Genomic DNA, 24,103 nt, shown 5'->3' on the forward strand with positions numbered 1-24,103 from the left:
CAGACAGTGAAAGAATAAATTTTATGTCTGTTGCCTGTAAAGAGCAACACCAGCCTAATCTCATGTCAGAGAAACATGGTTTTCTTGGGGCTTCTCTTGCAGCATTTCACTTCTATGACTCAGGATGGTGGTAATTCCCATGTTGTTTACCCTGGGGACAAAGTCAACCTGCGGTACAGGAGTGTGCATTCATCAGAGTATCTTTCTGTTGCAAACTCAGCACATACAGTTGTGCTGTGACCTATGTCACTAAATAGGTGTGCAAAAGAGAAAGATAACTAATAACTCAATTTTCCTATTTGAACTTTATTTTTTGCCTGATCTGATGTAAAAAATGAAGTATTTTTCTGAACTAAACAATGAAAAGGAATTTTTTTCTTGTGTCACGTGTTACATTGGTGTTACTGTGGCCATGCATATATGCAGGTAATGTGACTCTAAAGGATAAAGGAATTGTGATTGATGTCTGTCTGCCATGCTACTATCAGCCAGTTAAGTTTTGGAGGTAGCTTGTAATAGCCTATGAGGTCTTGGTCAGAAGAAAGTCAATCGAACAGCTCAGACCAAAATAGAAGTGACATTTGATAGGCATTTCCTACCAAACACATTCTCCATGGACCTGCTTAGAGGCTATGAAGACCCCTTCCTGCGTTTCCCCAGTAAGTGAGTCCTTCCTCCATAGGGTAACATCCCTTCTTTATCACTGCTCTTCTTCCTGAGGAGACAGTCTGAGCTTCATCTTTCAATTACCCTTGAATAGTAAGGGTATATTATAGTAGTCCTATAATACGGGGGAAACCAGCTCTCACTTCTCTCTCAGAACAAGGTCTCTCTTGTGTGAGTGCTACAAACAAATAGTGAGGGGGATTGTATAAGTAGGTGGCAGCTTCCTGGTAAATAAATTTATAATCATACTATGGGAATACTTGTGCTCTGTGATGAAATGGTTTGCCAGTGCTAACACAGGAATCATTTGGGCAGCCACCTGAATGTTGAGATGCTGTTTCACCTCCAATTTAAGGCTTTTCTGTGATATGAATTGTCAGACTAGCATGTTCTCCATATACAATTTCTAACATGATTTCTCCTAATCATACTTTTAAAGCACTGGTTAGAGGTGTAATTCTTTGCAGGGTCTGGAGGACACACAACAGTATGACCTTGCTGGAATGGAGTATTTGACCATGAGGTGAGAGAGAGTAAGATTGATAGGGAGGTCAGCTAAGGGAAACACACAGTGACAAATGCTTTTGTTTAAGCTAACCACTCCCAGAAAATGCAACCTGTAGACCAATAATATTAGTGAGAATGACTGTGTGCTAGTTCAGTATTCCCCATTCAAAATGTCTTCTAAAGGAACTTCTGAACTTCCTTCATTTTGTGTATGTTTTTGCTCTGTCAGATGGGTTGTGTTTCGTCCAAGGCTATAGCCACAGGCTCCAGGCCTGCCTCCTGTAACATGCAGTGATTTTATCTGAGTTCGTTGTAGTACAAGTCCACAGAAGGCCTCCAGCCTTGGCCTGTTAATCTCTGAAACATCCCAGAAGGATTGCCTAGAGAGTGTAGTTCGGAAGTGGAGAAACAGCTGAATGAAGCTGTGTTGCTCTTTGTAAGCAGAATGTGAATGCTCAGTTGTCACATATGGTGGAGTTATGAAATTGTCCATTTGTTCAGATTTTTGTCAGTGCAAGACATGGATAGAAGTCAGGTTCAGCAGACTCTCAGTCATCCTAAAGTAGATGCTGAGTACTAGGGGACAGCCTGACAGTTCTGAAGAGCTAAAATGCTTTGCTTAAAACATCTCCTAATATTTTTTTTTTTGAGGTATCTTCAAGTAAGTAGTGCTGCCATTTAACTGTGCTGCATCTCTTTGTCTCCTTGCTCCTCCTCTGTCTCTAGCTGGTCACACGTCACCAGTGGTGGATGCCTAGTACCCATGTTGTCCTGTGACAGGAAACCGCACGCTAGCACACACCCTAAGGATTCACATTTCTGAGTGAGGAACCTGTTTATCTTCATAGAGAAAATGTTTGCAGCTGCTTGGAATTGCCCCTCTGGTTACAAAGGGAAAGAAACCTCTCCTCTTAGGACTTTTTCTTCTTAAGCCTAAGATTTCAGGAGTGCTATGTTTAGGAAGGTGCCTTCCTAGGCTATGTTTGATAGAAGACCCTACAGTGGCCTCCTCCTTGTCTAACAGCAATCACTCCTGCCTCCCAAAAATGTTCCATCAAAAGTAAATTTATCCTGTGTGTCAATTTTAGGGACACCTACTTTTTACTGCTGACTTGAAAAATACAGCTATAAATGGTTTATATTCTCATAGGATTCTTCCACTTTAGGATTTGCAGGTGACAACTCTCTGAAGCAGATAGTCACACCCATTTTACAAAGGGTAAATTGAAGCACAGGAAAATTCACGTTGTCATAGGAGAAATATCCACACAGGGCCAAGGTATCCAGACTCCCAATCTGTTACTTGTACCTGAATTGTATCAACCATAGTCTGGTGTCAAGCTGTGTACAAACACTGTACTACCACTATCTTGCTTTTATTGAAGTTACTGTGTAAAATTAAAGAGAGGAAGAACATGCTTAGATGAGTTGTATTTACAATCTTTTATATCCAGCATCAACCCCCCCAGTGCAAGTATGTACTAATTTTGACCTTGCTTACGTATTTAAGGACTTGCCACAGTTTGTAAGTGAAACAAGTGGAGAAAGAAAAGAGAATCAACCCTGGGTGGATCTTTTTGGACCCCTTATTTAGTATTTTAGTGCCAAATAAAGTTCAGATAGTTCAAATATCCTGGCTTAGAGTATCTGCATTCAGAGATCATCAGCACAGTAATGTTATATTGCCAGTAATAACCATCCTGTTTTCCTTTTTTTTTCTTTTGAAAAGCCAAACTAAGAAAATATCACAGTCAGTGTGTGCTCATTTGTTAAATGTCACTTCTAAATATGTAAGCGTTTCGGATGCACTTCAAGCATTTAATCTGACAGGTAGCTTTGACTTCCATCTGTCTTTTACAATTTCACACCTTTTGATTTCACTGAATATTCCTTTCCTGATACATTCATAATTACCCAGCAAAAGCTACCAGAGCAACAACAGAGTATGGTGACCAGGAAATGACATAAAGCAAGATGACAATCAGAGCAATTTTGGCCATCTTCCACTCATTTTTCATCCTCTGATACTGTTTCTGGAACTCTTTATTTCCATGTTTGCATCCAAATGTCTGAATAGACCTAGGGGAAATAAACATACAACAGCAAACTGGAGGTAGGGAATTGAACAAATAGCTTCATAAAATGGGGCAACAATTACTCTTATGTTAGTTTATGCTAGAAGTCATGCATGTTTAATGTGTGTTAATCTATGTATCTGACCATTCCTTCACGATTCGATGCACTTTGTTGTACTAATCAATGGCAAAATTCACATGTGCATCAGTGAAGAACAGAGTCCTGTACCAGCAGAATTTTCACATAAATCTGGTATTCAAGGCAATCAAACAACTCTATGTGAAATACAGATACAAAAGTCTTCGCTTCCCTGGGTCTGATTTTGGTACCTCACTCTCTGTACTTCCAAGCTATGTAAGGAGATCTGCTGGTACCTACAGGAAGGGCAGCTAGAGATCACAAATATAGTGGCAGGCATTGGCCTTTAGTTTTACAGCTGTAGTTTTTGTTTCTGTTAAATGCTTTGCCTCTTTTTCACCCTTTTCAAACATGGCATTTGTAGTTCAATCCCATCTATATTTCTGTGAAATAGTTATTGATATACTGTCTTTAGGGGTGTCTGGTGTCCCTTTAGTATTTCTTTTGGTTGGTTTATTTCTGTATCATCCTTCAGATTTCTCTTGCTGCTAGTCCTACCCTTTTCTGCGTCATTAGGCAATACACTGAACAGCTCTGGCTTGAATTCAGGAATGGCTCCTGAATTCTGAGGATCATGCCTCATGTTGACTATTGGCAGAGTTCTTGTTTAGTTTCCTGTCTCAGTCATGCATACAAATTAAAAGTGAAAAGCTTCCCAATTTTCTCCTGATAGCCTTTGTTTTAAGAAAATAAGCAGCCGCTTAAACAGAAAGATAAAAACTTCAGCCTGTTGGATACTCACCTGTTGGCCTTCTTGACAGCCTGAAATATAAAAACGTAGCTGTATATGATAGCAATCAAAGGAATGAAAAAGACAAAGCAGAAAAGCAGCATCGTGTAGGCACGGACTGATGGTGTGAAAGTCATGTAGTCCCAGGAGCAGGAAGTCAGCAGACCCTCAGGTACATATGCACCTGGAAAGAAAGGCAAAAGCCATGAAGGGATTCTTATTTCGAGTGCAGAAGCCAGAGGAAGATACTCAGAATAATGTGGGATTTATTCCTATTTTCATACTGGGGGACAAGAGTTTAAAGAGATGTACGATCCTTCATTTAAAGCTCCTCTTTTTATTCTCCTTTACTCTGTTGCCATATTGTATTTATGTTTAGCAGTCTAAGGATTCAGATTGGAAACCTGAATGGTTTTGTTTCACTTCTTAAATATTGCTTAAAGCTCAACAGAGTCAAAGGCCACCTCTCCAGATACTTCAGGGATCTTGGATGAGACCTGTAGTATTTTTAAACATCTCCATTTCCTGACCAATTGCTGGCTTCCTAAGGAGTAAAACGAAACTGATTGTTGCAGCTACCACTTTTTTCAGCTTATGCAGATAAGAGATATGTACTGTGCAAAGGAGAGAGATGTCTCCTGCAGATCAAATTTATTTTGTCATAAAGTAAAGCTGAGTACAAGGAAAAAAATAATCATACATAACGTTCTGCCTGAAATAAAACACCATCTCCTTAAAGGAACTGTGTTAAACTATTAAGTAAAGAAATTGTCAGCGGCAGTGTCTATTTATTTTTGTCTTTCAAACAGTGATGTTTTCTCTCGAAGTCTTAAAAATATTGCACTAGGTGTGCTCAGCTGCATCTGTTTACCACAGGAGAGGTAGTACTGTGGATACTACTAGAATCTAATTAGAAGATAACAACACTCTTCAAGCAATTACTCTGCCTTCTCCAATTAAGAATCTAGAATCTAAGCTTCTCATTCAACTGAGGGCTGCTTCTCCCATCATTGCAGTGCGCCTGCTTAAACATGCTTCATGTTTATGGGGGACCAGAATGACGGTAACAAGATGATAACAAAAACTTGCTGAAATCCTACTCAGTAACTGAGTTGGTTGCAGCATCCTTTGGGAAAATCAAACATTGCTGTATTCTCACTTCAGCTGAGCTGACACATTCTCTTCTAGAATTAGGGAGTACAATAATGGGTTGGGGTTTGAACAATGATTTCATTCTAACTTATTGACTGAAACCAGTGACTCATAGGAAACAAATTAATGGTAATGAGGTGGCTTCAACTGAGGAAGAGTAACAGAAACTCTCTTGTGACAAGTTGCAAGGATCAAGGTGCTGTATGTTTGTCCCAATTTGCAGGCATAAAATTCATAATTACAAAAGCAGATTATTTATTTAGTTATTACTAAATGCCCTCTTTATTGGAAACCTTGCTGAAGGTACCAACAGCTGAATAAGGAATGTGACCAACTCCTATGCAATTTGCCCATCTAGAACATGGCTGAATCATAGAATCATAGAATAGTTTGAGTTGGAAGGGACCTTAAAGATCATCCAGTTCCAACCCCCCTGCCATGGGCAGGGACATCCCACTGGCTCAGGCTGCCCAAGGCCCCATCCAACCTGGCCTTGAACACCTCCAGGGATGGGGCAGCCACAACCTCCCTGGACAACCTGTCCCAGTGCCTCACCACTCTCATGGTGAAGAAATTTTTCCTAATGTCCAGTCTAAATCTGCCCCTCTCCAGTTTATACCCATTCCCCCTCATCCTACCCCCACAAGCCTTTACAAATAGCCCCTCTCCAGCTTTCCTGTTAGGCCCCTTTCAGGTACTGGGAGATCGCTATAAGATCTCCTCTAAGCCTTCTCCAGGCTGAACAAGCCCAACTCTCTCAGCCTGTCCTCGCATGGGAGGTGCTCCAGCCCTCCGATCATCTTTGTGGCCTCCTCTGGACCCATTCCAACAGAAGATGGACCTGCATAAAACACTCAGACTGTATTCCTCTTTTATATGAACAAAGACATTTCAATTTGCACAGTTATGTTAGACAGCACCTTTGAGGGGGGGGGAAGTGATCAGAAAAAAACACAAATGCATTTATTTTACTTTTATAGTATTGAGTTTGGGTCAACAGAAGTAGGTGTGGGATAATAGTAGGCAGGCACATCCTTCATAAATTTTGGCTTTGACTTTTATCTACTGTTCTTTATTCAGTCAGTAATGTGCTTAAGGGAAAGTGCCATTGTCATGTAATATGCTGTAATGCACTCTGGATTTTTATTTTCTTTTGATTAGAACTCTTCAGTTTCAATATGTATTTTATCAGTTTTCTTTAAGTTGAATTATTCAAGCCTAATACATAAGCCATTAATTCACCTCTTTTCTAAACCTGTAACCAGCCTTCAGTCCAGTGCTATGAGGGGAAAAAACTTATTCCATTTCACTTACTCCATCCAAAGAAGGGCGGGAGGCTCCAAGCCAAGGAGTACAGCCAGACTCCTACCAGGATTATTAGGGCCTTCTTCTTAGATGTCACTCCAACAGAAGCCAGAGGTTTTGTGATGACAAAATATCTGTCCAAGGCAATCACCATCAAAGTGATCATAGATGTAATGCCAAAAAGAGCTCCGCAGAAGGCATACAGCTCACAGCCTTTCAATGAAGATGACAGAAGTAGCAGTGAAATTAATTTACCTGTGCTAATTAATTTCTGGGAGAGTTCAAGTGTATTTCTTATGAACTAATGTCTTCGGGAATTTGTAAAGCAGTGGAACTTCAGTTTTCCTGCAGCTGTAATGCTATTTCAAAGCTGCTGTCTGCCTTGCTAATTACATTATGCATGGAGATAAACGTCAAAGATTTTGTTTGCTCTAATTGCTAGAGACAGTGATACTTAGCATACTTTCACTCATTGATTCCTGGTGTTTCTAGTAGGATCATTTCAGCAGTCATTAATATCTTCTTTAACTCCAGTTTTCCGCAGCTCCCATAGAAACAGCTGTTTTGCCAGTTATAGCTACTTTGATATCATGAAACTATTTCTATCTCAAGGTCAGCATAACTGAAGTAAATATGCAGGCTATGAATATATTAATGAGTCATTTTAATTATTCAAATGACCTAATGTTGAAAAACGGGATTTGTTTTGTTTTTCTATTTTAACATGGATGCAGTTGAACACTTCATGTAACTAAAAAAAAATGTGCTTATTAGAGATCGAAATAGCAGCATTACTTCTCTGACCTTCCTTCTGTCAATACCCATTCAGGAGACAAAGTCTGGTCTTCCTCTTACTACACTTACGTAGGAAGAGTGAAAGCACCTTCATTCCACGTTTTCTTACTGCACAGGAAATGTTAATATTTCTGTTGTGAAAGCTCACTTTTGCCTGGCTTTCTTGCCTCAGGTTCAAGTCCCAAGCAGGTTATTTAGAATCATAGAATCACAGAATCATTTATGTTGGAAATGACTTCTAAGATCATCGAGTCCAGCCGTCAGCCCTGCTCCACTGTGCCTACTAAACCATATCTCTACACATTTTTTTAACACCTCCTGGAATAGTGATTCCACCGCTTCCCTGGACAGACTGTTCCAATGCTTCACAACTTTCTCAGTAAAGAAATTTTTCCCAATACCCAATCTAAGCCTTCCCTGGTGCAACTTGAGGCTGTTTCCTCTCATCCTATCACCTGTTACTTGGGAGGAGAGACCAACCCCTGGCCTTGCTACAACTTCCTTTCAGGGAGCTGCAGAGAGTGATGAGGTCTCTCTTCAGCCTCCTCTTCTCCAGACTATGCACAGTTACAGGAGGCAAGGTGCACCCTGTCCTAGGCTGTCCTGGCAGGTTTCTGCTAGAGCTTTTAAGCTGCGGTGTTGAGGGGGTCCTTCTTTGTCATAGGACTCTGCTGGTAACTAAGTTATGCGGTGACTGGGGAAGAATACCAGTAATAAGACTAGTCCTGTGCCTTACATTGCCAGAGTTGCCTTTGTATCTATTATATATATGTAATTTTCCCCTCCACCGTGGGAATCTATTTCAGGTACACAGACAAAAATGTTCAAAGGAACACTTGTGTCAACACTGAAACACGGTTGAGAAATGTTCTCAACATTGCAAGGGTATCTGAGGATAGGGAAATAGTAGATCAACTGCTAATGTGATAAGAACGTACTCAGTAATAGCTTAGAAAGAACATATACAAACCTTTCTCACCAAAGATCCAGCGTTTGTGGAGGCTGTTGGTGAAAAAAACTGGAGACTGTGTAATGGACATCAGGAAGTCACTAATAGCTAGATTGATGATGAACACGTTGGCTGGAGTCTGAAGGCTCCTACTCCTACAAAGATCAGAAGGAACAATGCTGAACACTGCTGCACTGTTAATCACACTCTAACTCTTTCCTGTGAGCCTTGGCAGCTCCATAAATACCCAGGCGCACTGCAGAGCAAGCTGGAGCAGAGTGCTGCTTGTTTCCTTTGCAGGAGAATGTAGGCAAGCCTCCATTTTACACCCTTTAGAGGGTTGTTTCAATAACCAGCTCAATGAGGGGGGGGGTTAAATCGTACTGTTCTTTAAGTATTCTGACCCAGTGCGCTGCATGTCCATGATTAACAGGAAATTAAAGTCGATGTGCTCTATGGATTTGCTGGATCTGGGTCGTGTTAAGCAGGGGGAGGGGAGCACATTTTCTACTGCTAAGATGTGACTTCCGAATACAGGAATTAAGAACACTCGCTATTTACCACATCAAGCATTTTGATTTAAATCAGTTCTTCTCTATGACACTCATTTAGTGGCCCAGACACTGACTTTAACGAGAGGAATAGCAGGCCTTCAGTGTATCCCGCCTGTATATGTAATTCATAGTATTATAGTACAGTGTTCTAAAAGGCACAGTTTTATGTGTACTCTTTAAACTGAGAGCTCCTCAGTTTGAGGCTTGGTGTAACTTTTTAACTCCTTTCTCAAACGTTCAGTCTTAGACGCAGTTGAAAAATACCAGAATAAATGATGGGTCCTTTGCAGTCATTTAGAATCAATCACTAGGGCTACTGTCCCCAGTCTGTCAATTTAGGAGCAAGGAGGCGTTATTAATAGATGCTTAAGGGTAGCTTGTATTTGTTCAGTAGTCTACAAAGTTGCTGAACCTCTTTCTGTTTCAGGTAGCTGGCTGCCTTACAATTTGCCATTACATGAGACTGCTTTGTAGGCATCTGGTGTATTCTCTGAACTTCTGATGTACTTGATGGTTTGCTATCGGTATCCCTTTCTGTCTTCATAACAACTTCAAATGAAGACAAGCTGTGTGCTCCAGAGGAATTGCAGCTGCCAGGACTGGATTTCCTGTATGGAACCAGCCAAAGAGCTAAGCTAGCTCATGTACTTCATCCTCATTTATCTGGTCTGTATGCCAACACCTTTTCTGCTCTGAAGACCATGTCATTCACACTTAAGTGTTGGTATCCACTCTGCATGCACATACTGAAACCTATCGTTTAATGCACCACAGAAATAATAGACTGGAGACCCAGACTGCTTGCATCCGCACTCGGGTGATTTATGTTAACACAGCCAAATTATCATATAGCTGCTCTTATTTTGGTTTATTTTGTAGTGCCTAAAGACCAGTCATGAAGTAGAAGCTTACTGGCCTGTATATCATTGCCAGCCCTCTGCCCCAATGTAACAAAACAGAAACAGGATGAGTGAACAGGATTTGTGGAAATACCACATTGTCGTCAGGGATGTAATTTCCTTTGGATATAGCACTTGGAATGTGGCTTTAGTTAAAATAAGCCAAATGCTAGAAAATGTGAGAACAAGAGACATGGCAAGTAAGGATCAGAAGGGGGAAAGAAACTGAGTAACAAGCAGTAGGAGGAAGGAAACATCTGAAGTAGAGAAGATATGTGGGAAATACGGGTGCGAAACTTCCCATCGGTCCAGTGCAGACACAGATCAGCCAGCAGAAAAAACATCACTGGAAGGTTTCTGCTTTGGCTGCTTTTCTGTTGCATGTCGTATCTGTAATTCTTTGCAATTTGCTAACAGTTTTGCTACAGCTGTGGTTAATGGGAAGAAGCTAGAGGAAAATGGCAAGTTGCCACTTTTTTTGCCTACAGCAATGTCTCTTGGTGCATTTTACTGTGTCTGCATAGTAGTCTGATAGTACGCCTGAGCTGCATTTGGAGAGCACAGTCAAGGTACTGTTGAAGTTCATATATCTGAGTATTTAAAAAAGCATCCAAAAGAAAGATACCTGCAGAAAGCATAGATGACCAGGAAATTACCCAGAGTTCCTGTGATCCCCACGATAAGAATGACCACTCCGATTGTATAATGGGCGTGGTCTGGGACATCCACTGTAGGAAAGACACCAGGAACATCTTGCACTGTCATCTTCTGTGGAGTAAACAAGAGGTCATAGGTGTATTTTCAGACTTCACTGAATCAGCTGGCATGCGCTTCTCTAGAAGAGGAAATGGTCAAGAATGTAAGATGACAGCAAGCAAAAATAGTTGGAATAAGCCATTTTCAAATCGCATTGACTGTTGTTGCTATTGGCAGTGCAATGCCCAAACGGAGGGTTCTACCTTTAACTGTTGATTTAGAATTTTGGTGAAGAAAAATGATATAGTCTCTCCCAAAAAAAAAGATAAGGATATAGAGGAGAAAAAGGGAGAAAAGATGGGAAACTTTTTATTGCATCTGACATCAAGTGAGACAGTACTTAACCACAGGAAAGTTTTCTGTAGTTTTCATTTCAGGGAGGTTTCTGTACCTGTGAAATATGATTTCTTTTGTCCTCTGACATCACTAGCAAGACTCATCCGAGTGAGTAGAAAAGATCTTCTATGGATGAACATGCATTTATGCCTTTAGTAGTATGGCTGTTTAATTTCTTGCACTGAATAATGACGAATTGCAAGCTGCCCACAAGATGTGGTTACCAGAAGCCTGACAGCATTGAACATTTGAAAACTAAATTATCAGAAAAAACAAACCACAAATCTTTTATACCTTATGGTTGGTTTCCATACCACTTCTGTTTTCACTCTGCATTGAATGAAGGTATTTTGCTGTCTGTGAAGTATGCGATAAAGCACTTGATGAAAGCATTTGTGTCTTAACGCATAGCAAAATTTAGTAGCCAAGTCTGGAGACTACAGCATTTTAAATAATAATTTTAAGATTTTTTTTTTTTTTTCAGTTAAGTATTAGGAGCCACAAACACATTTTAGGCCAAGTAACCCCAGATTAGTAATGAAGCGAACAATAAGGCTGCACCCGGAAAGCAGGGTGACCTGATAGAAATTAAAGAGGAGAGAAGAACAGCTGTCCAAAGCTGCCTTTTGATATAAGGTCAAACAAGGAGACTTAAACATCAGCCTCTGTGCCACTGCCACTGTCTTAAACATGTCTTGGCATCAGCTCCAAACAGCTGATGTAGTCATGAAAAATACCAAGCCCTATCTTCACTCATCTGCATGGACAGATCTGTCTGTTCTTCATAGCCAGGCTTTTCTCACCAAGGGTGACACTCACTCTGGAATGGCATGCTATGACCACTGCTGGTAGCTCAAGCCTGCAAACTGCAGTCATGGCATTCCTCAGCTACTAGAATCACACCAGGGTTGAGAAGGGCCCAGGAGATATTTTGGATTGTTTGTAGCTTGCCTACTGTCAATACTGTCAACTTGGCTGTGGCCTAGGATCCAGGACAAGGGATTTGCCTGTACCCTGGTCTGTGCCTCTACCAACCTTAAACGGTGCTATGAGGCTGGATATGTTCTTTCCAATCACAAGTACTGGCAGGTGGCAGTACAGCTGTCATATGCAGTCATTCCTTCCCAGGAAAAAGAAGGTTGCTAGGAGAAAAGCTCGCAGAGGTAGATACGATGTTCCCCGTTTCGTACGAAAATCGTCTTAGTTGTTGGCATTCACCATTAGTGTGCGACTCAGAAATGCCTTTGACAACACCCAGTCCTCAAAGGAAATGTGTATTTTCAGCCAATAGAGGCAGACGTTATTTCTGAATATATCTGTGAAATTGGGCTGAAGTTATTAGAGACAGTGTGTATTTAAAACCAATATGCCATCAACAAGAAGTGAACCCCAGGAGTATCTGGAATTCTGGAAGAGGTTGTCTTCACTTGTGTGCTAAAGATCTGCCCGCAGCAATCCTCAGTGACTAGAGCGCGCTCCTTAGGTTTCCACATTACCAGCAATGAAATGCTGGACAAATTCTCTGATCATGGAGAGAGAAAATACAGCTCTGGCAGTTATTATAATTGGAGCAAAATGTTAAGGTTGACACACTAACTGAATGACAGTATCATGACATTTATTGTTCAGGTTCCTGCAGCAAAGTGTTAAGTTGGCATCACAACATCAACATCGATGGGCATCTTGCCTAGGTAGAAATTGCTGTGCTCAACACTCTGCCCATAAAACAACAAAAAATCCCATACTAATAGCAAGTGGAGAGGGAGGGTGAGATAAAATTGTTTTAAATAAATGAGATCAGGTGTTCATTGGTTTGGGCTTTCTTTTTACTCCTTAGCCTTGTGGCTAAAACAGCTTTTAACTGCCGTCTTACAGAGGGTTAATGATGATTGTTAATGGAATGGAGATTTCTGATGTGTTTCCCCGTAGCTATCCATTTAATCAGAACTGGATCAAGGTAACAGAAATGACTAAACTAAAGAAGCTTGTTTTGGCTACAGAGAACAGATTAAAGTGGCTTTAATTTGAATTAAACTTGTGGAGGACTGAGGACAGGGAAAAATTTAAAAGGTAAATGAAAATACATAGAGAAATGACAGGAGAAGAAAGGTTATTTAAGGGACAGAAGACTGTAATATTACTCAGGAATTAAGAAGTTCAAGGTCAATAAGGATGTCAAGTGTGAAAAAATAAAGCAATAATATTTATATCGGAGCAGTGCTAGGACATAAATAATTCTAAATGTATGGGCAAAGAAAAGGTCTGTGGCAAAGAGGAATAAATTCACATTTTCATATGGGTTTCCTGTAGGCTTGGGATTTTTACCACAGGGTCCCCACTCTGCCTGTTCTCTAGGAGGAAAAACTCAGTTATTAAAGTCATCTCACTGATTTTATTGGAAATACAAGTCTGATGTAAAGCTTCTTTAAGTCAAAGAAAAGTGCTAGTTGACAAGGCATTAGATCAGGCCTAGGCACTTAAAATTCGTCACTGAGTTGCACGCATACAGCTTCTTTACTGAGAGATGAAAACAGATGCCTATATCAACTTCAGCTCTAGATCTTCTAAGGGAATTGTATGTCAAAAGACAGGACAGGGAGAAAAAAGTGCTTGAGGAAATCAGGTCAGCAGGCTAATCAAGAAATCAGACAATTCCCAAAGCTTTTTCCTGTTCAGTCTCTCCAGCAGATTAGCCCTGCTTAGTCTCTGTCTTCTGTTGTCACCGCATGCCATGAGTACTTGGTTGGCAGGGGAGAATCAAAATCCTACTCTTGCAGTTTTCAGTGTATCAACTGTCCTTTGAGAATACTCTGAACAACTATTTGAATTGCATTGATAACACAGTGGTGTTGCTTTGCGTGTTTTCCTGTTCAGCCTTCTGTCTATAAACGCCTCATAATGAAGTTGATAAGAAAAACTAACAGGCAAACCCAGCACTTCATTATTTCTCTTCCACGTGATAAAACAACACAATTTATTTAACATAACATGACTCAAAACATCCTGAACTGGAAGCCAAGAGGCTGGACATTTTTCAGTGGATGGACAATGGACTACAGCTTTCCTGAGTCAAAAAATAGCACATGCTTCTGCCTGAGACTCTGGTCCACTGGGTGCCAGTATCCCCACAGACCTACGGTGCAGTGGGTGGCTGAGATCAGGATTAATTCTGTAGGAAACAGTTGATTGGGAAGCACCAGCTTCTAACAGGCGATAGAAATATCGCACATTTCTCAAGCAAGGAAACAAAATAGTGATGGAAGCTGTGAAGGATGTCAAGGTAGCAACTGTAACGTAACACAATTTCTTTACAGTAGGTACCAAGGGTCAGTTGGAGAATGTATCTTCTAGCCAAGGATGGCATTTTAGTCAACCTTAAAAGCAGTTTTATAATATTGCTTGGCCTTGTGCTAGAACATGTGTTTGTAATCTCTCATAGGCATGTAATTTATGGTTTATTATTAAATTACGCTATAATTTTGTGGAATCCAATGGATAATTCTGGTGTGGTAAGGAACTTGGGAAGTGCTCTGGTGATTTGGACCAGTATTCCTAACAGAACGTTAGCCTGCCTTTATCCATGACTGGGTGTTTCACAGAGATGCAAAATGTGCATAAGGAACAGCGATGTAGGAATTTCATTTTTAGTATAGAGTCTTAGCAGTTGGTTTGTACCATAAAACACGGTTTAAACATAATCTTAGTGGAGGATATTTTTATCCTCTGTATGTTGGTGTAATCCTTTTCTAAGTCCTACTCTATCATTTGCCTTAATAGAATCAAGGGGAAAGAAGTTATGAAGCTGCTCTATGTTAGAGTATTTCTTTCCAGCAGGTTTATGGAACTGTAGAATCATAGAATGGTTTGGGTTGGAAGGGACATTAAAGATCATCCAGTTTCAACCGCTCTGGCATGAGCAGGGACACCTTCCGCTGGATCAGGTTGGTCAAAGCCCCATCCAACCTGGCCTTGAACACCTCTAGGGATGGGGCATGCCATGATTTCTCTGCTTTAGTGCCATCTGCCTCCTTAAAATGCTTGTTGTTCTCCCCAAAGGAGGGCTTGTCTACCTCTGCAACAAACTTAAGCTGGAACTGACAGTGTTTTCGGTTATTCAGTAAACTTGACCGAGACTTACAAACTTGAGATGCATAGTGTGAGTTTGGAGAAAAGGACATGTTTGATAGATAAATAGGTCACAATCCTTGTTCTGGCCTTGTCCATGGAGGCTGCAGCACAACACAGAGCCTCATTATTTGTATTTATAGCCTGCTGCCACCACTGGTTACACGGGGGGCAGAATTCTTCCTGGAGGGCCAATGCCAAGAGCCATCCTACTTCTTTGGGAAGAAAGCAGTGCACAGCCTTTCTGCTAAGGCTTGGTGCAAGCAGAGAAGGGGTAAAAGCCAATCAGCCACAGAGAACATAAGTGTAAAGTAGAGCTTGTATTTCACCTTGGAATTTGTCAAGACCCTGTAAGACACTGATCTGAAGAGAGTTAAAAGGATAAAGGAATTTCTTTGCAGTCCAAGACAAAACTATGATTCCTAAGCGATTTGCCTGGGTTAGAAGGAAGTCCAAATCAGATATCAAACCCAGGAATATTTGATGGCTGCATCTTCTGTTCTGTCTCAGGAATCTGTCTATTACACACATTTCCCTAAAGTGCTTTTCTAAAAAGTTATTTCATAATTCATTAAAAAAAATCCCAAACCAAACCAGCTCATCTCTAGACAGATCATTTTTGAAAGTACAACCCTTCCCACCTTGCCCATAGCGTGAGAAAAATATTTGTGTATAAGTGATAAAAGGCCAAAAAGCAAAGAATAGAGTTCAGCTAGTACTGGGGGAAAATTCTCTCCCTTTTCAGGGTAAGAAAAATATCATCTCATTTAATTACTGTTCACTTGGAGATGTCGATGTTACTGGACTCCTACTGATGATGACAGGAACAAGGTTGTGTGTGCAAATACTTGTAGGGAGTATAAATCATATTTGATGTAGCCCACTTCTCGCATTCTTCCAATGACAAGAGAACAAAGCAATATTTAGTTTATTCTTATAGGGAAAGACGAAATCGTTGTAAGGCCATTCCAGGGTTTGAACAATCCCACACTGACTTTGGCAATGTATCAGGTTTCTTTGTTCTTCGTTTTGCTACAAACACGGGTAACGAAGCCACTTATTTACACAGTGTGGCTTACACGGCGAGTGGTGGTGTGAGGCCTTTTACACTACAACAGACCTTAAAGAAAACAGAGTTTAAAATAATTATCAGAACAGAAATAGTGTAATTTCTTAGGGTTTTGGGTGCAGTGTTTGTACTGCCTACCTGCAAGAGGCCACAGACAATCGGTAGCACTTCATAGGTCCTTGCTCGGATTTCTGAGCTTGCCTCTGTGGGCACTTGCGCTATGATGACGGGCAGCACAAAGAGGAGTGTAATCCCACCACAATTATGGTTTCAGCAGGGTGACATCAACTGTTAAGCCCGCTTTCCAATAGGCAGCAGGGCTTTCCATAGATGATGTTTGTCCTGTTGAACAATTTTGATAGCAGATTTTGTATCCTGCATTGCGGATTTAATCTCAACCACAAGCAGCACATATTGCTCTCAGGGCTGAAACTCTCTTAAACCAATCTTTGTGTCAAATTAAAGTGCAAAAGTTTGAAAATACTTGACCTAGGGAGAGGAAAAGGGTAGCTAATTATCTCCTTCAGCAGAATAAGGAAAAATCCATTTTTAATTTTCCAGTGTAAATCACTTTGTCCCCAGCATCCTTTTTGCTTTCACCGTGCGCTCTCCAGTCCCCCTTCTCCCTCCCTGCTATGTTCATCTATCCTCTTTCATATGTTATCCATCTAATTTAGTTTGTAAGCGCCTTGGCTCAGCTTTGTTTATTTTCCTGTAATACTGCACATATCCCGATTTTATTTAAAAGAAAAAAATAAAAGGACTGCATTTTTACTGTGCAAATAATAAAATATTTACTGGTCCTTGATTATAAACTAGGATCAAACTGAAACACCCAGCCCAACATTCTACATGCAGAAAAACTTTTGGATTGTTTGAAACTTGCACACAATTTTTGAGTGTCCACTGTGTTATGTGGGCAGTGCCAAAATACCTGGTATGACCATACCAAGATTTTAAGTTGAATTTCAGATTTTGAAAGCCTTAAAATTAGCTTGGGTCATTTTTTTTTTTTTTTTATTCTTTACTTTTAAACAGACATTTGTATAAACAGCAGACAAACAGAACTTTGTAGTCCTAATCATATACTGTGATACACAAGTTGGGAGAAGACTTGGAACTCCTTTGGTTTGGGCTTGTGGGGTGGGATGGACAATATTTTTAGTGTGTCCAAAGAAATTCCATCCTAAAGTGTCACCACAATGGATTCTTACCTTCCCACTCGTAAGGAAGTTTTCTTTTGGGTTAGTATTTAAAAACTGAGAAAGAGCTTTGGTAGAACTTACCTGGGAAAGCTTCTGAACAGCTTTCTTGGGCAACTGCAAATAACAATAGTTTAACATTTACATAAGCCCTCCACTGCATTAGGAACTATTACAGAAATGACAGGGATTTCCATCTTGAATAGCAGTACGAGAATGCATTGCGTTTGAACAGCTAAGCAGCTGTTTAATGCAAAAGAACCTGTTGTTTTGATACTTTGCAACATTCTTGGGGTACTTTGCCCTTGGACGTTCCTCCCTGTCTTTTGCCCATGTAACTGCTGAAAAACACTGCTTTTATAGTCCTTTCCACAGTAAATAAACAGTCACAGGAATAAAAAGAAGCTTTAAAAAACGCTTTTTTGTTCATTATTGCATTACAGCATTAAATGTGTACATGCATCTTAAAAGTCCATTCACAGTTCTATAAATGCCACTTTTGCCAGCAGAACTACTTGCTACTACGTTTAATGACAGCAAACACTTACAGTTGGGGCTCTAGGAAGCAGGTCCATCAGTGTGTAGGTGTTGGCTTCCGAGTCATTCCATGCATTGAAGGACTCCACAATGTTGGTGGCTGTTGAGTCCCCAGGGGGACAAGAGACCCCCTCTGAACAGGTGGATTATTCAGGTCAACAAAATCTAAGCAATTACAATGAAATAACAGCTTTCCTCTGAATTTAATTCAGACAGTTTACCTTTGTGGGTGTAAAGAAGATTGTCAGATTCTGTGGAATAATGTGGGATCTCACCAGAGCTCCAGATTGCTTTGCTCCATCCTCAGCTCAGCAAAGGGCAGCAGCAGTGGCTTCCATTTAAATACAGGAGACAGCAGGGTCTGCACATGCCCAGTTTGAAGCTTGTTCCATTCAGATCCCAGCTTCACTTTCAGGACATTATAAAACTGTTTCTCTCTAAAAAGTGCCGTTATCTTTTTTATCCCTGACAGATTTATGTCTGAATTTTAATTCTATGTCCCCATTATCCCTGTATGAAGATGAAGAAGTTAAAAGGTTGACTTTACTATCTGTCTTAAATATTAGACCTTGCTATTAATTTTCACTGTATTGGAGGATTATTTTTTTGTAGCCTGCTTTTAAAGAAGATGCATGTGTACAGTTCTGCTGAAACTGTCTGAATGCAAATAGATTCTGATATTTAACAATGTGCTTGTGTGCACTTCTGTCTTGTAGAATTTAGGTCGTGGTTATTTGTTGGTCTGCTTCTAAAAATAAACAAAGAAATAGGGATAAAACCCTCTGACATCATCGTTTTCCACTCTTCAGTAAAAAAAAATAAAAGCACAGAAATACCTTAAGCAGAGAACAGCGAATACCCGCTTGTTTCAAGGGCGGTCTGCTCTCTTTTTCGGTTTTGTTTAGTTAGGGCGTAGATGAGCAGATTCTTGCACAAATCTTCCTTTATATTGCACCGTGCAAAGAGATGGGAATCGCTGTATTCCCAGTTGAAGGCCCATTACTGTGGTAGAGTGAAGTGTAATTGCAACAGAGAATTAGTCACAGAGTGTGAAAAAAGCTGTTCTAGCAGATAGTGCAGCCTGAACACTGCAGAGTTCAGACCTTCCACCCCTGTCAAAATGACCCTAAATCAAGCTATTAGCTTCGTTGCAGTGGGTAATAAACATAGGTGGTGCAAACTGTTTCTGGAAAGCCTTTTTGAGAAGGCTGTGGTAGTAGCAGAGGGAACAGTAGTCTCCGTGCAGATTCCCCTTCTCACTTACCTTTCCTTAAATTAGCACTTGCAGTACTTTACCTTAAAGGGAGGGAGAAGGGGTTGCGTTTCTTTGCATAATTAGGAGCTGTGCCTTGAAGGCACTCACCTACAGTGCTGCAGATTCCCCTTCCGCGATAGTCATTTAAGAAGGTAGCCTTTACCTTGTGTCCCCAGGCCACTGAGCATGAACCAGAAGAGACACTTAAACTCTACAAGCTTTCAAACTGTGAGACCTTAAAAAATAATGATTAGCACACATCTTGTGAAAGGCAGAGAGGTTTCAGTGAGGTTTGGCCCTGCAGCATTTGGTACGCATGACCAAGGCAGATCTAAACTCGCCATGGCAGAACTGAGCTCAGAGGTGGCCAATCACCAGACAATTTTAATGTTGTCAGTGTCTTGAGTTTCTGTGGTCATCTTCTAGGGTGTGCTCTTCCCATCTTCTGTGTGTGTGTGACAACAGACACGTGAATATCAGTGTAAGAGTAGATGTGTCAGTAATGGTATGAACTTCAAAAGGCGTTGGCTTGAACTCCAAAAGCATGGCTGTACTTTCGCATACGCAGTGCTGGCACGCAGTACACTGTAGGTATGAGGTACCAAACAACAGTGTTGGACATTTTGAGGGACAAGGCCTTTTTGGAAGATAATTTTGCATTTTACTACTAAAAACGCAGGAGATGTCATTACAGAAAGCCACAATATGAAACTGGCAGCAGTTTATACTATCTTCACATAAAGCTTATCAAGGGAGTAGAGCAGAAAAGATGTTTTAATGATTGAAGTGGAGAGAAAGGAGGGAATGGGAGATCTCCTGTTTGTGTGAACTTCATGTTCAAAGAAGTTGTGTGCAGTTACATCTTGCTCTTATCAAACTGACAAGACATAAAGTTGGAGACACATAATCCTCAGAGACAGACATAAATACTAGATCAGAAGTGTTCTTTTTTATGAGCAGATTGTACATTAAGTTTTCTTTTTCCTTGGGTCACAGATTACATTTTTCTTCCTTCTTATTTCGTCTTCTTGTAATAACAAGTCAATCCGCTGAAAAAGTTGCATTTACAGTTAGCCTGGAAGCATCTGATTCTTTTGCATTTTTAGGGAAGCCCATAATATAGTCAAATAATGGAATAAAGGTAGTCTTTTTTAAAGTAAATCAGACATCATAGAAACTATGTGTCTTCTTACTACTTTAGATGTGGTGGTGTTGTTTTCCAGATAGATTAATTTGATTATTGAGCTTCTGCAAGCTAGCACTTGCAAGCTAGGTGAAATTATTTCTGAAAAGTGGACCCTTACACTAGGACTCTCTTCCAATGGAAATGTTCCCATACAATTACAGTTGCCTGTTCCTGTGTTATTGCCAAATGCTAGAGGCGATTCAGCTGACCTGTTTTATATGCAATGCCTCAGCTTCTATGCAAAGAGAGGAGCTGTGTCCTAGAACTGCACGAGGTGTGATCTAGACCTTGTCCCTAAGCACCAAATCCACTAAGACACATAACAGCAAACCCTTCACAAATTTTTTTTCTCTCAGGCTTGCTTCTGGTTTAGATGTAGTAGTTAACCAGAGAGAACAAGTTGAAGTATTTTACTGAGTGATAATTGGTTTTCACTATAGGTAAGGTTGTTTCACTGAAAGTCATCAGAACACTAGACTTATGGGTCTGGAGGGAAATTTGTCCTCTGTCTCTCCCATATCCACCAAAAGCTTACCTCTGATCTATCCCTGGGAAGCTTAGTGGAGAAAATGTATCAGTTCATAACTCCAGGTACTTTCTAAAGCCATCCTGCTCATTCTGAAGTTTTCAAAGATTTCTACCACAGTTTTGTATGTGAAACATGCCAGCAGCCCACCTGGCTTGTGGTCCAGGTCTGAATTGCCCTTCAGTCACTTCTGGAGAAAGGAAACTGGACCATAATTCGTCTCTTTGAATTTTGTCACATTGAAGTATGGTGAGAACATCCTTCCCAGTTCGAAAGCCTTGACTTTCACCTGCACCTCTTGCTACTGATAATTATCCACTGTTCATAGCTTTTTATAAAGTACAGGCAGAAACAGCAGAAAGACCTGGGGCCCTTCTATGAAACTGAGAAAATTGTCTAACAGGACAAGGGAAAGAGAGTGCAAAATAATTAATTGAAATCCAAATGATCACAGGAGTTCTTTCACAATGAGTGAGAGGGAACAATGTCCTCTTCTTTGACTGGGAGCTCTGTGGAATTAGGTTTTAGCTCAGTTGCAGGAATACAGAGTGGACTGAAGGAATAGGTGATCTGCTGCTTAGAGCATAAGCAGACTGCTGTTGGGGAACACCAAGAGTTGGGGTTAGAAGACCAGGGGCGTGGTCAGCCAAGCATTAATGTCCCTGAGACATATTTGTGCAAGCTTACCTGGGCTTCTTTAAGCTTTACAAAGCATCACGTAGGTTTCCAAGGTCAGCATGAGGAGAGAGGAATAAACTACTCAGTTATGGTAAATTCCCATTCTTCTTTGAGTGCAGATGCAGTTCTGGTATCTGAGTTACTACAAATGAGGAATGCACAAAGCAAGAAAATTGGGTGTTTTGGTTTTTTTCCCCATGTTATAATGGGGAGAATGGTAGTGTTTACCCCTGTAAAACATCTTGGGGATAACAAAGCTACCCTTGAAATAATACTCTGCCTGCCTTCTACACACGCTAGTTCTTTCTGTAAGTGACAGGGATAGAGGAAGGTATTATTGATTATTCGCTTGAAAGTGTGTCTGTTTCCAATATCTGCCTTTCAAAAGGCGATACCACACTATAAAATCTGAGTTTACAGGAGCTTTCTGTACGTCATTCCTCCTGTACAGAAGTTCTGAGCCCTGGGCATTCAGTGTGGTATTGCTTGTCAGTGACTGTAACATCTGAAAACTCTCAGAAGTTTCTCTTAGAAGATTTTTCAGAGGCTGACTTTTGTACTGGTACCTGCAACCAACTTATCTGCCTAGATATGCAGGTGAAAACTGGTTGTTCATTTTATACAGAAATCTGGTTTCAACCATCTGTGTTCTTTTTGCCTTTTAACAGCTAAGATCTGTCAGGTGGGAACTCTCCCACTTCCTAGCTGTTCCCAGACAGCATACTGCTAGTTTGGCACCCCAAACGACAAAGTGGGGAGAGAGTTGCATAATATATGTCTTCTTTGTGCTCTACTAATCATAGATATTAGCTTTAGTTCTTCATGCCTGGAGTAACTTGGCAAGCAGACATGGATGCAAGAACACCCTTTGTAAATAGAATTGTTAAACGGAGTACAAAGTTCTGTATGGCCTTTTATAGGAGCACACTGCTGGGGCTACCCAAAAATCAATAGACAAAATAGAATACAGTAAATCAAATCAACATGGTTTCTGCTCAGCTGTGAAAGTGAATGATTCATCTCACAGGTAGTTCTAATTTTATAGGGTAGCCAAGATCTATGGTGAACAGCAAAAGCATAAATGGCTTGGTGCAGCCAGCAAGTCTGTAATGCTGCAGAGCTGTTTAGCCCCACAGTAGAGGGTGGGAATCACAGGGCTGGACTGAGTACAGAAGGGTCAGACCGGGACGGATGGTTCAGAGAAGTCCATTCAAACACAAGGTTTTTTTCTAAGACTTACTAAAAGGAAAAATGAGTCTTCTCCACTGAGACAAAAAGATTGTATTGGTGATTTTAATGGTATGAATTTGGCTTTGTAAGATGGCATTAGGCTGCTTCTTTAGAGCAGGATGCAACCCAGCAGGTGCTCTGCCTTAGTTTCTCCAGTAGTATTTCCAGCTTACTCTAATGGCTTCTGGCCAAAGGGTCAACCCACCTCTGTGCCTCTTGTCCTTCCTCACAAAGTCTGAAGACAGAGTAGTTACACAAAGAGCTCTCCAGAGCAGCCAAGTTGGATTTGCATTAGCCCCCAAAAAAAGCTTGTTACCTTGTGTTGTGGGCTGAACTCAGATTCATCCTTCCCTGTCTCCTGTGGCTTAACCACTGTAAAAAGCCTCCAGGGAATTCTGGTTAACCAAACTCTTCTCAAATAATATCAGCTGGAAGCTTCTCTATGTCCCGTTCCCAAATAAGATTTCTGACCTTCCCAGCCCCTTTTTGCATATGTGAAATAAAACTGATCGTGCTGGTGCAGTTTAGTGCCTTCTGTAGGCAGGGACAAATATTATTTTAAAAACCATAGAGTAGTTGTTGTATCAATGCAGAAAGAACAACCTCCCCATCTTTCAGGTAATAATTAGATACAAAACTTAAAGGAAACTTCTCTTGCTATTCTCTTGCCCATGATAAATCAGGTCTGTGCCACAGGCAGCTCAGTCTGCAAGGGACTGAAAAGTGGGGTCAGCACACGGTAATCTCCAGGCTGCCTTGTCATCTTTGCTGGAAGCAGACATTATGAAAGGTTATGAAAGAACAGTGAGTTTCCCAGCTAGGATAGGACTCAGAAAAAAAAAAGGATTATTGGTAACGGAGACGTGAGATAAATTAGAAGAGAAATTCTATTTATCAAGTGTTTCCTCTGTACTGACTGCCAGTAGAGGTGTGCACAGTGGCCAGTGCCAGACAGCAGTGCCAGGTTTGGGTCAGAATGAATAGAGGGCTGGTACTGCTTACAGGAAGAACAGTTTGTACCGTTTGGGTTTTGTTTGTTTGTTTTTTAATCTCACTTGCTTATGTAGTTGTTACTTCTGAAACAGAGAACTCGGTGACTAGAGCCTATCACGGGAGGGGCGGCATGGATGACAGGTACGGTAGGAGACAGTAGCGGAGACAGCCAGGGCTCTGCTGAAAAGGCTAAGGGAAGAGCAACAATAAGAAGCAATTTGTACTCACACACAGCAATCAAAATGAAAACCCTAGGGCTTGAGAAATAATAGTTCGGGATAACCAGGAGGTAAACAAAGTGCGGTCTCATTTGATATTAGAGAATTATCATCTTTCTCTTTGCATAATGGCACTTTTGTTTTCAAATGATCTGCAGAGAATACACATACTGCCCTGATGATTACACAGCTATTTTTCCTGGCACATATTGTCTTGTCTT

The 24,103-nt window shown here is 40.8% G+C and overlaps 1 protein-coding gene across 10 annotated transcripts in view; it reads right to left on the reverse strand.

The window, feature by feature from the left end:
• OPN4 (opsin 4) overlaps window positions 1-18,296 on the reverse strand; it is a 30,782-nt gene extending 12,486 nt beyond the window's left edge. The window contains exons 1-7 of one of the 10 annotated variants that reach the window (XM_054071335.1): window positions 18,018-18,293; window positions 17,808-17,929; window positions 10,397-10,539; window positions 8,340-8,473; window positions 6,584-6,787; window positions 4,130-4,301; window positions 3,088-3,252 (exon numbers count right to left, since the gene is read on the reverse strand). In XM_054071335.1, coding sequence (XP_053927310.1) covers window positions 3,088-3,252; window positions 4,130-4,301; window positions 6,584-6,787; window positions 8,340-8,473; window positions 10,397-10,539; window positions 17,808-17,834 — 845 coding nt within the window. In that variant the 5' untranslated portion in view covers window positions 17,835-17,929; window positions 18,018-18,293. Of the gene's footprint in view, window positions 1-3,087; window positions 3,253-4,129; window positions 4,302-6,583; window positions 6,788-8,339; window positions 8,474-10,396; window positions 10,540-16,195; window positions 16,461-17,807 lie in introns of those variants that run through there. The other 9 variants (XR_008450651.1, XM_054071333.1, XM_054071337.1 and 6 more) reach the window with 9 other exon arrangements.
• Between the last annotated feature and the right edge of the window lie 5,807 nt (window positions 18,297-24,103).

Source organism: Cuculus canorus, chromosome 7 (assembly GCF_017976375.1).
Source record: "Cuculus canorus isolate bCucCan1 chromosome 7, bCucCan1.pri, whole genome shotgun sequence".
In the NCBI taxonomy this organism is placed as follows: Eukaryota; Metazoa; Chordata; class Aves; order Cuculiformes; family Cuculidae; genus Cuculus; species Cuculus canorus.